General features: G+C 39.3%; 1 protein-coding gene across 4 annotated transcripts in view; it reads right to left on the bottom strand.

Moving 5' to 3' along the window:
* The window catches only part of MMRN1 (multimerin 1), a 62,412-nt gene extending 50,743 nt beyond the window's left edge, over positions 1 to 11,669 (bottom strand). For all 4 annotated transcript variants that reach the window (XM_073340687.1, XM_073340688.1, XM_073340689.1 and 1 more), the window contains exon 1: positions 11,030 to 11,669. In XM_073340687.1, the coding sequence (XP_073196788.1) occupies positions 11,030 to 11,586 (557 nt within the window). In that variant the 5' untranslated portion in view covers positions 11,587 to 11,669. The remainder of the gene's footprint in view (positions 1 to 11,029) is intronic.
* Positions 11,670 to 12,462: the final 793 nt, after the last annotated feature.

Below are 12,462 nucleotides of genomic sequence, written 5' to 3'. Positions count from 1 at the left end.
TTCACTTTCTTTCTCAGGCTCCAGTGCAGCAAAAGACTTAAGCACATAGTTAACGTTAAGCATGTGAACCTTCCCCTTGATTTCAAGTTAAGCACATGCTGAAGTGCTTTGTTAAAGCATGGCCCTACAGTGTTGTGTAGCAGTATAGTGTGCAAAGAAATACTACTTTTTTTTTTTAAAAAAAAGGATGATTTTCCTTTCCTTAAGTCTCAGCTTGCAGCCTTTACCACATTTAGCTACTCCGCATTCATGCTGGTAATTGGGCTAATTTTCTACTGCCTTACACTTTTTATAGTTACTTGCACCTGTTCAAAAGAAGTGCAGAGTGAATGTAATATGCCAACCCTGGTATAGGTGAACCCTTGCATGTATTAGAAGTGGTCCCAGTTTAAATAAGGTGTATTTTTAAATCAACTGTCAAAAAAGTACAAACCCTTCTGTGGCTAATTTTAAATTGATTGACTTATTGATTGATTTAGATACTTAAAGGAGTCTGTGCCTGTTTAATTATTTCATTTTAAAACACTTTTTCTTAAACAGGTACATGTTTTAATTCAGAAAAGCTGAGAGAGAAGAATTCTGTTCCGGTAGCATCTTACACTCATTCTGCATAAACATAAATGCTTATCAAGGTGCAAGTCAGGATAGAATCTGACTTCAATGGGACTGCTCATGTGAGTAAGGGTTGCAATGACTATGTCTTTTATTACAAAAAATTAACCTCGTAATAAGTTTTCCCCATCTGAAAACAGAGTTATTCAAGGAACACTTGTTAGGTTGAGTCAGGCCTTGAATTTAGATTATGTAGAAACAAGATGTTACAAAGCCTATGATTAATAGAAATGTATCCATACTTTTTTTTTTTTTTTTTAGAAAAGATTCCAATGAGAATATTTCTTAGTTTGATTGAAACAGCCTGCCAAGTATTTGTACTGAGAGAGTCTACACATTTATATAATGCAAATCAGCATACTCAGAGAACAGAAAGAAATATCACAGCGTTTTGCTACTGCCCCATAGCCCAAAAATGACAGGATCAATTTTTTCCCCCCTCGATGATTTTCTTGGTATCCAATGGATGACACAATAAGAAGCTCTTCACCTGTTCCGTACCGAAAGACATGATGGATTCTCGATCGCCTGCACTCTTTGAGGCTATGTCCATACTATGAGCTAGGAGGGATGGGATTCTCAGCTCACGTACACATTCTTATGTTAGCTCAATGAGAGCTAGGCAAGTGCAAGTAGGAGCATAGTCGCACAGGCAGCCGTGGCGCTGCTTACCTATGCCGAATACGCCTCCACAGGGTTCAGGTGAGACTTTGTATTCAGCACGGCTGAGCCATGTTGCCACTGCCCATGCTACTGTGGCTACGTGGCTACCGATACTCACGCTAGCTCTCATTGAGCTAGCAGAAATGTGTGTACATGACCTGGGAATCACACCCCTCGATCACAAGTGTAGATGCCACCAGAGCTAAGACTGGAGATCTTGTTAAAAGATATGCTGTAACTCAAGCAAAAGTTATGGACTCGATGGGGAAATTATTGGATGAGGTTCTGTGGCCTGTATCATGCAGGTCAAAGTAGATAAATGCAATAGCCCCTTCTATCCTTAACATCTCTGATTTTATTAATCTTAATTGAAAATAAAAAAAATGCTTAAACGACTAGAAATGGACTATAAAAAGTGAAAGTGACTAGTCTATTTTCATTGTCCATGCTAAATGGAATGCAAAAAGGAAACTATATGTGAAGTAAATTTGCAGAATTCCTTCAGCTCAGATCACTTTGCAGGTAATGGTACCACATGCAATGGAGGCTGTCTTTTAAATATGTAGTTTTTATTGTGAGAGAGAGCACTCTTGTTGATACAGAAGAATAGTGGAAAATAAAGGTGTACAATTTGTTTTCTCAGGATTCAAGGCCCTGACATTTTTTCCTGCATTCTCCAAAACAGATGCTTTTCTGTCATCATTCATTTCCTTTGTTGCACATAGCATGTTGAAATCTTGGACAATGAACAGTCCCTTTGTTTTATTCAAATTTTGATTTAACATCATGAGCCATTAAATCTTCTTTCCAATGCTGCAGTGTCAATCCTCAGCTTCCACTCACCTATTAGCATCATTTCTAGAGATCAGTAAACTTGCTCAGATAAAATAAGGACCATTCATCATGTCAGGTAAGCTGGGGTGGGATTTGAGACCTTTACTCCACTGTTTCAAAGTCCAACTGCCAGGTACACCTGACCTTTCTGAGCTCAGTCAAAATAACCAACATTTCCCACAGTTGAAGTGTAAACTAACCATTCAAAAACACTTCCATTAGCCTAGTTTGAGAGTAAGCCCTCAAAATAGAGTTGAGAAACCAACCTATATCCATTCTCTAAAAAGATCATAGTTACAGTTAAATTTGAGATCTTTTCTCTCTAATAATTATCTCCCATTACCTAATCAGCCACAAGCATGAAGTCCCATATGCTATCATCCTTTTAACTTACTGCCTACTTTTGTAGATGATATTTACATTGCTTATGTTAAAACATACCATAATGCTTAGTGGGACAAAGTTTCCCCTGGATAAACCCAAGTATCCCCCAATTACTTCGGTGATTTGAGTACCATCACCTTCTCGGTAACAGTAGTTAGCAGTTCAATGTGACTGCATGGAGCTGAGGACAGGATAAGGCCCTGATGCAAAACCCACAGAAGTCAATGGGAGTTTTTCCAGTGACTTCAGTGGGCTTTGGATCAGGCCCTTAGTACTTACTAGGAGCACAAGTGGCAGAATCTTCCCTTCCTTCATTTTCAGTATGAAATCTGCCTTTTAAACCACTTTCAGCACACAAGAAACAGGCGGTAAAAGAAAGACCTTATGAAAACATATGGGAAAACCTAGCTGCTGTTCTTTTTCTTGACACATTTATTCTAAGAATTAGTGCATTAATTTTCTAAAGTGTTAATTGCATTCATATCTGTGAGAGTTCATATTTTCTGTGCACCTGATAAGAAATACAGCAAAGAACTGAATGTCAGACCTGTGTGAATGGTTTGGAACTAAATCCTAACACTAACTGGCCAAGTTGTTAGTGTAATCTTAATCTGTATAATGGGAAGAAGTGACAATAATGTGAGAAACTTGCTGCTCACATGGAATGTGAAACAAAGCGTATGTTGACCATTAAGACAAAGGGCCTATTGTTAAGTGAACTAAACCCCTATCAAACTTTAAGAATAATTTTCAATAATAATGTTAAATTGTGCAACCTTTACGAAGAGTGGAAAATTTAGTTTAGGAAGAGTAGAATGTTTCATATAATATCCTGTATATCAGAAAAAGTGTTTTTAACTGCAAAATGTACTAACCACATTACTGTGGAAAGTCTTGATAGTGCAATATGTACTTGGAAGTTTGCAACATGTACCAGAGAAAAGGAGGTATATGTAAGTGTCATGTGTAAAAAGGGAAGTTATGGCTTGACAACAATCTGTCTATTAAAGATAAAGTTTGGGTTACTGATCCAACAGACAGAACTGGGACCAGACTGTCATTCGTGTCATTGGTTGCAAGCTTTAGTTCCATAAAGATTAGGTATCATACACCTCTTCTTATTATGAGCTATTCTTAATAATATAGGCAACTTTATTAATAAAGGCAATCACGCTTGACTACTTCTATCTCACAATTTTATTGTTACTAAGACCGAACCACTAAATACATATGTTCTTATGTGTTACCTTTATATAGAGAATAAACAAACATCTCTATCATTAAAGTAATTAGTATAATGGGGAGAGCGGGAGCAGTTATTACCACCTTAAAAATATTGCAGACTTGAGAAAGCAGAACCATCTGAATTTAGAGCATCACTTCATCACAATCTGATCTGAAGAGGAAACTAAGTACCCCAATTTGGCCTCTTACTGAAGGAGCTAAGCAAAGAGCTATACCAAGAGTATTCCTCTGTAATAAATGCCTAGTTCATGTTGCAAAAATGCCACTTGGAGAGATGGGCTGGATTCCTTTAGTACTGTATTTCCAATACCATAGAAAACAGAGCCTGCCACTCCAATACCTTGTAATCTTAACCACCAGCCTGAGGCTTAGAAAACCTGCATTTTAGATGTTGCTGTTTTTCTAAGCCACAATGTTTGTTTTCAGCAATTAGCATTTTCACTTAAGTTTCATAATTACAGGGCAGCTCACGTAACACCTCCTTCTTTCCTTCCTGAGCGGTTGCAGGCAAAGATAAGTGATAGTTTTTAGTGTGTTATGATACCTGCAGAGCAGAACTCCAACAACCTTAGGTAGCCTTTACTGTCACTCTGTGTGCCAAATCCCCAAAGTGACTCATCCCAAACTATATATTGTAGTTATTTGTAATGTTAATATCACAACCGAACTACATCACCTGTCCATTCATTCCATGCATGGGGCAGTACTACTGGGAGTGATCATCCATAACGTAACACTGTTGCAGTACTGATTCAAATAAATCAGTCTCCCACCATCTCCCTGAACTGTATCAGCCCTACTCAACCTAGCTAAATGAAAAAGTCCATGCAGGTTGCAGGTTTTCCTTTGTCACCTTACAGAAGCATGTTTAGTGACCCATCAGTACTTAACCATACTAAACCTTTCACTTCTGCATTCATCAGTGACTTTCTTGTAAGTATTCTCTGTTAAAGTTCTATTGGGACATTAGCATTTCCTTGCCACGGGGCTATAGTGACATATCAGGTAGTTACATGGACCAGCCATGGAGGTACATTATTACCCCTAATACCTAGCATATAACAAAGCAATGAGTTGGTGAAATAATGCCAGTACCTGGTTTAGCAATACGCTTTGGGCGTTAGGATCATAATGGAAGTAAATGTGCTCAGAATACACAGATAGGAAAATTAAAAACTGCTAGACTGGGGGATTAGAGACAAGGTTCAGGAATACCATCATGCTCCTTACACTACTGTAGAGGAATGGTATGTTGCAGAAGTACTCACTTAGGCTTTGGGAAGGAAGGTGGAGGACCATTCACTCTCCAAGTATCTCCAGCTAGTTACGAGAGCAATCTTACACAGGATGCCTCTCTCCATACAGACCATTGTGAAAGTACAGTAATCACAGAAGGCAGATAAGATAAAAAGCAGGGCTTAACATGGTGTGTCTTTAAAATACAGGGATATCCAAGGTCTTCCGAAATCCACTCAAGAATCCCTCTCCTCTGAACTTAAAAATCCAAAAGGCCAGATTCACCACCATGTGCAATTCTGGTGATGCAAAGCGTCCATAAACGTGGCTTAACCAATTGGTTAAACCAGGTTTACAGCTATTCTCTGTCATCGAAGCAGCCAGATTATACTGGTGAACATTGCACATCAGCTTTTATTTCTATGTACACTACACATTCCTCCTTGTGAAAAACATCACAAAAAACATACAGGGAACTGCTGATAATTTCAGAGCTCTGGTTATGTCTAGGAATTGCTATAGCACACACATCAGCTATGACAACTGAGCAAATCCATCATGGTTGTTGGGTTTATTAAACCTTTCTCTGCTTAATAGATGTAATAATAGCAATGAGCAGCAGCATAGTCGGGGTGGAAGGGTAGGTTTATAGATGTCTCAGACCCTGTATGGATTAGCCTGTGACTGGCTCTGTAACCCCAACATAATAAAATCATTACACTACCACTTGCAGTGAAATATTGCAGTAATCTAACCTTTGTTGTAAATTAATACCCTTGAGTCATATTGGACTCCAGGGTGTAGTTCCAAAACAACTCTTGATTTAATTTTTATTGTAACTTTCTTGCATATGGCATTTTAAGTATTTAAATGACAACTAGTCCTAAAACAGTAAATTGCTATCAATTCAGGGTTTGGCTTTTTACAACACTTACAGCAGTAAAGCCCTATAACAGTTGTCAACCCAGTGTTGTTAATATTAAACAGCAGCTCTCTCTCTGAGGCCCACTGAAAGTCAGTTGTAAGGTTTTGCGCTTCTATAGCACTTTCCATTTTAGGAACATAATTAAGTCCAATTCCTGAGACCAGTGGCCAGTCTGAATAGCCATGCTCGGCTTGGATATGGGAAAAGGATAGCAAGATCTGTTTAGCTGCAGTCATGCTGCTCTGCCCACATAAAGTCAATGGACTTACTCTGAATTTACACTAACTGAGAACAGAACTGGGCCCAAAATGATCACATATATCATCCAGCAAGTCAATTTGAGCTGGAAAATTAGCTTTGGTGCAGGTTGTCCAGTCAACTAATATTTGTCTTATGTGGAGTCAACAGTAGTAATGTGCTTAACTAATTAATTAACTTAGTAGATAACAAGGAGACAGAGACAGGGTCTCTGACTATAATCCAGTTCTGAACAATGTTCAGCTTTGTGTGTCAGGCTCCATTTTTCACTGCTCAGGCCCACCTCTAATTAGCTAGCACTCATTGAGTGTTCAATTGTGGAAGCCCTGTGGTGTGGAATACCCACTAACTTAAAGAACTAAACCCTACTCTGTCACTCAGAAACTAGTTTGAGTGGTTGGTAACCTTTGGTATAGTGATGAGCGGTGGCAAAAAGTATTAATACAGTTCAATGGATACATTATGCCCCTCTTTGAGACTCATTTCTTCTGCATGCCCTACAAGAAAAGAACTGCACTGAACAGAATACAAAATCAACCAAACCTCTAATTAGTTTTTCCCCTCTGAGTTTCTCTGTGAGTCCCATCTTCAAAGGGTCATTCGGTGAAAGTGAAGGTGGCTATTCAAAAGAAATATAAGGAAATATTTTTTCACATGATGTACAATTAGACTGTTGAACTCACTGAGGCCAAGAGCTTGGCCGAATTCAGAAATGCTTTAGACATCTATATGGATAACATGACAATCCAGAAATATAAAAGGAACTGCTTACAAAAAGGTTATGGAGGGACAAAAACCCTCATGTGTTAGGGCTTATTGGGGGAGAGGAGGAAATTCTTTTCTGAAGCAGGTTATCCCATAACTGCCTACTGCAAAACTTTTTGCACCTTCCTCTGGAACATCCGGTCCTGGCCACCACTGGACGCAGGATACCGAACTACATGGGCCACTGCTCTGATCCGGTATGTTAGTGCCTATGTTTGGTGTTTCTGTCTACGCAAGTTGAAGCTCTTTGGCACAAGCACTGTCTTTGTTGTGCATCACGTAGTGCTGAGCACATTACTGTCATTTAACAGATATAACCCTGTCATTAGACATTATCATGAATGCCCCAACTAAAGGGACAATAACTTAAATCTCCCTGTATCCAGTAAGTATTTACCACATTTATGTAACTACATTAGGCTAGAAAACAAAATTTTAAAGTGGCTAATCCAGTTTTTAATTCTATTTCTGTATAGGATCCCCTTGTTTTTGGGTTGCCACATTGTTTGACTTTCTGCTATTTTTTTAATGGATTTCTATAGTGAATTTCATTTTGTTTTGATTGTCTAGCATGAAGTGGCCTGGTGGGGGGAGTATTATCTAAATAAAGTGATCACTAATAATGATTATTTAGTACCAAATTTAAAACTATGATAAACTTAAGAAATAAAAAAATATTTCTCTTAAGCATATGCATACACATATACACAAACAAAGCAGCACACAGCGAACTGATGGAATTTTTCCAAAATTTGATTTTGACCATTTTTTGGACAAAATTTTGAATACTGACCAAAAGGAATGAATTTATGAACATGCTTGTGAAAAACAGGCATTTTTTGCATGCTGTAATGTATATGTAAATATGCAAAAGAACTTTATCTGAATTTCTTCATTGTCCCAGAAGACAGTTGGACAATAATCAAGGTTAGGTATCACTGAGGGAATTTCCATTTGACAGCACTGGAAACCGAGTTCCTCCCTCCACCAAATACATCACTTTTTATATGATAAATAAACTTATGTTTTTTCCCCTATTATCTCTTCCCCTTCAAGGTCTCTGCCTATTGTGCACGAACCTTTCGACAGCAGTGTGCCTGTACAGATGTTAACACACTGGGTTGCTGTAAAGGGTATGATGTCAGCTTATACAAGGTCACTGGAAGAGTCTGTTTCAAACTGAATGTAACAAAAGATTGATGTTCCCATTCAAAATAAAGTAAAGGGCAAGTTGGATTTCTAAATTAACTCAAAGATATGCATTTTAAAGCTATTAAAACCCGCTATTGATGTATTTGTGCTATGCTAATGTGTTACACAATGAAGGAAACTCAAAGAAAGCCTTATGTATTGACATCAAGTTTTACCTTGTGCCAGTCTATTTTTATTTAACACCAAACTGCAAAAAAAAAAAGGGGGGGGGGGTAGCAGTAATCATCTTTAAGTACTTTGTGGGGATGTTAAAAACATTTATTAAAAATAGTTAATACTTAGCTCTTAAATAGCACTTTCATCTCTCAGTCGATCTCACAGTGCTTAACAAAGATGGTCAGTATCAGAACCCCCAAATGTTAGAGGGGGAAACTGAGGCGGAGGTGAAATGACTTGCCTAGGGTCACCCAGCAAGCCAGTCACAGAGCCAAGAATAGAACCCCAGTCTCCTTAAATTGTTGTAAACATACTCATATAGTTATGACTAGACCTATATTATGGGACGACAGAGAATTAGAATCTTGGAATGAGAAGCAGAATATTAACCATTCTACCTTAAAGACCATCAGGATGAAATCTAATCTGGAACTGTAGGAGTTAGCTCAGAGTGACAGGTCATGCAGCTTGAGTTTGACATTCTGATCCATCTTATTGCCCTACACTGCAACTCATCCCTGGAGTATCTGAATGCAATATCCAATTCTTGCTTTGCAACTTCACCTGCTGCATGGAGTCTGAGCAAAACAAGGTATTTGTGTTGAGAAGTAGCTTAGTCCTCAAATAACCCCACTAGCTTTCATGGGGCTCTTCATGGAAAAAAGGTACTGTTTAACATGAGGTATGGTAATTTCTACTTCTGAGTCACATCCAGCCCTGATGGGTGTGACTCCAGTGAGCTCACTTACTCCAGGGCTGAGTTTGACCCTCTATATCCATTTCCTCATCTACAAAATAGGGGCAATATGTACCTATTCCATGGTGGTATTGTGAACATTAATTGAAATTTGTGGGATACTGCAAAGGGAGGTCTGCCGGAGTTGGCTATGGCTGTTTGAGGGGTTGAGAAAAGCTGAGAAATGCCACTTCCTAGTCAGTAGTTACACCAGCTGGAAGCTGAATTAATGTGGAAAAGCCTAGGGACTTCAGTTTTATCAAGGGTTAAAGCTGTCCACCCATTTCTTGATTCAAACAAATATGAAATTGGTGATACAGTTCCATGATCTCTCACCAATAGAGAGATCCAGTTTAACTTCAGTTTACCTAGCCCACTGTGACAAGGAGTTTTTTCATCTTGTATATATTCATATATATTTTCATCTTATATATATTCATACTATATTCATCTTAGAGAACTTCAGTGGAATACTGCTTCTATGGAAGTGCTCTCCTTACTGTAATCTCTTCCTAGGTTAAACCAAATAGACTTTTGTCGTTTGTGTCTGTTATCACTTGTACACAGATCCTGCTCTAAAGCCCAGTAAGGTTTTATATCAGGTTGCTGCATAATGTGCATAGAGATGTTTAAGAGTTTAATTTTGTTTAAATTAAAAAGAAAAACAAGTCTACATTTTTAATGTTAAAATGTAAATAAGCACTGTAGAAAAGGAAACCTCTATTGTATAGCCACACAGCAATAGATATTTCTGAAAAATAGCAACACCTTGCATCATTCCGCCAAATATCCAAACTCTTAACAATTAAGGAAGCCTCAACACTTCATTGAGGTAAGTAAGGATTATTGTCCCCATTTAAAGTTTAAGAAATTGAGGCACAAACAAGCTAACTGACTAGGGAGACTAGACAGCAAGGGTGAAAAATCAGGACAGGGAATGTGTGTGTCTGTGGGGGAGAAGGGTGGTGGTGATGGTGGTAATAGGAGCTGACATAAGAAAGACCCAAAAATTGGGACTGTCCCTATAAAATTGGGACATCTGGTCACCCTATAAGTGACTCACCCAAGCGAGTCTGCCCAGTGGTGAGATTATTCACTAAAGACAGTTGGTCTAACAAGTGCCCAGTCATGAATGTTAACTGTGCTGCAATGCCACTTGGTTTGGCTTTCAATTAAGACATTTTGTGTGGCATCCTCATATTTTAATAGTTTGTGATCCCTTTAACAAAGAGACCAGGTGGGTGAAGTAATACCTTTTATTGGACCCACTTCTGTTGGTGAGAGACCCAAACAGAAATGCGTACAATAAGAGATATTACTTCACCCACCTTGTCTCTCATCTCCTGGGACCAACATGGCTTCACCACCACTGCATATCCTTTAAGAGGGGCAGTTCAAGAACACAAAGCCAAACATTTTTTAAAAGGCCTCTATGTTTGTGCACCCAAAGAAGTGGGTGTGCAATCTCTTGGACCCACAAAAATGAAAATTCAAGAGGGAGAATTTATACACCACACTGCTCAATATGAGTGCCTAAAACAGCAGGCATAGACCATCTACAATAAAATGTGTGTTGTGGGCAGCTACTTAAAACCTTGAAGTATATTGACCACAGATAATTAGGTTATTCCATCTACCATTCTAGTCATACATGACAGTGAGGACTTGTACATTGGGTTTAAAATAATAAGCATGACAGGCTAAAACTCTGTAGTCTTTACTCAGCCACTACAATGGGCATGATGTTAGGGAGCCAAAGGAACTTGGCAATCATGAGTTTGCAGTTGTGGGTGCATGGACTTGGATACACTGAGTGTAGACAGACCTTGAGTACGGACTACAGTTGTTGGCTCTGGCTTCCTCCCACCCCAGCCTTCCTCAAATCCAAGTCCTATTGAAATCAATAGGAACTTTGCCTTTAATTTCAGTAGGACCAGGATATAGTCCATGGCCTTTATAAGCAGTTCATAAGATAAGAGAATAAAATATGTCGCTTTCCTTACTTTCCTCGGGTAGTTTCAAAGCTGGATTTTTTGAAGTCAGCATCCTTCTTAGTGCTGGTGGCACTATAGTACGACAGCCTGGGAGATCTGTTCCCTGTTCTTTGCTGGCTTTTAACAGCCCCTTGTTGGGGAGGTATCTTTCTAGGAGTGCTCTGTGGAAAGCTCCCTGTGCTGTTGGATAGGGTTCCTTGCTTAGGATTAGCACCACCACGATTGCCGTTTCCACTGGACTGTGTTGTAGGGGTAGAGGTTCTCTTCTCCTGGGTCCCTGGCAGGGTTTTCAATCCCTGAACCTCTTCTATGGGTGCAGGGGTGATTTTCACAGCATGTTCCCATGATGTACTTGCTGCAGCTGTTTGGGTCTCAGAAGGGGTGGATATAGGGGTTGCCATCAGGTTTCTGAGGCTGTGTGTTGCAGTAGGAGGTGAAGTCAAGTCTGCATGGCTTGGTTGGGTTTCACCATCCCTAGTCATGGACCAGGGCTTGCCAGTGGTAGCAGATTCCAGGCTGCCACTCTGTAAGTGAGATAGAAGCAATAAGAAGATTATCTCCTTCATCCTGTGTTGGTTTGTAAGAGTCACACGATGTCTTGCACGTATTCCTTGTGTGAGGATCCTGCAGCCGCCTTCTCCTCCTCCTGAGGCGCGGCTCTCAGAGTGAACCTGCACGGAGAGTGCTTTGCCAGTTTTGTTTCTGCAGAAGAGGAAACAGGTTTTTAGTATTTCAAAACTGACTGAGGAAGCTCAATTTCCTGTTTCTCTGCAACCTGTGCCCCCTTACAGGCCTGGAGCCTGGAAGCCTTAGGGGAAAAGAATAAAAAGGGTTATCTGCTGAAGCTACAGGATGAAGATTAATGGCACAATGTGTACATGGAAACTTTGTCAGTGAAGTTAGTTGGGGGTGTGGGGGGGGGGGGAAACAAACCAGTTAAGTAATTTCCCTTTCCATGTATCCATGCACAGAACTGTCAAATGTGCCACTTAGTTGTTCATATTTGCTGTGAACTTGCTATGGAGTTCCCGAGAAAAGAACTTGGGTGGACTTCAATACACTGGTACATTATGTAATGTTTGCCATGTTTCTCACTGGATTTGAATACTCAAGCAAACAACTGCTGCAGGAATGGAGCTGGTGGGAAGAGATTGCCTTTGCACTAGACTGAAAAAGTATAAATGAATAGAACAACTTTATCTACATGCTATGAGCCAATACCTGGCCCCTTCCTTGTAACACTACCCTGTAGGACCAGAGCACTTTGAAGTTTATGACAAGGAGTACTATAGTTATTATGGACGCATTAGCAGTAACTCCAGAGTTGAGGTTGCATTCAAATTTTGAATTTAAGACCTTTTTATATTTAACAATTGAATTTAATCTCAAAATTTAATATATGCTCTTTGTGGGTCAATTGAATTTTCTATAATAGCTTTGGT

Source organism: Lepidochelys kempii, chromosome 4, assembly GCF_965140285.1.
Source record: "Lepidochelys kempii isolate rLepKem1 chromosome 4, rLepKem1.hap1, whole genome shotgun sequence".
In the NCBI taxonomy this organism is placed as follows: domain Eukaryota; kingdom Metazoa; phylum Chordata; order Testudines; family Cheloniidae; genus Lepidochelys; species Lepidochelys kempii.
The sequence above is the reverse complement of the archived record's forward strand: the minus strand, read 5'-3'. Positions and strand labels throughout refer to the sequence as shown.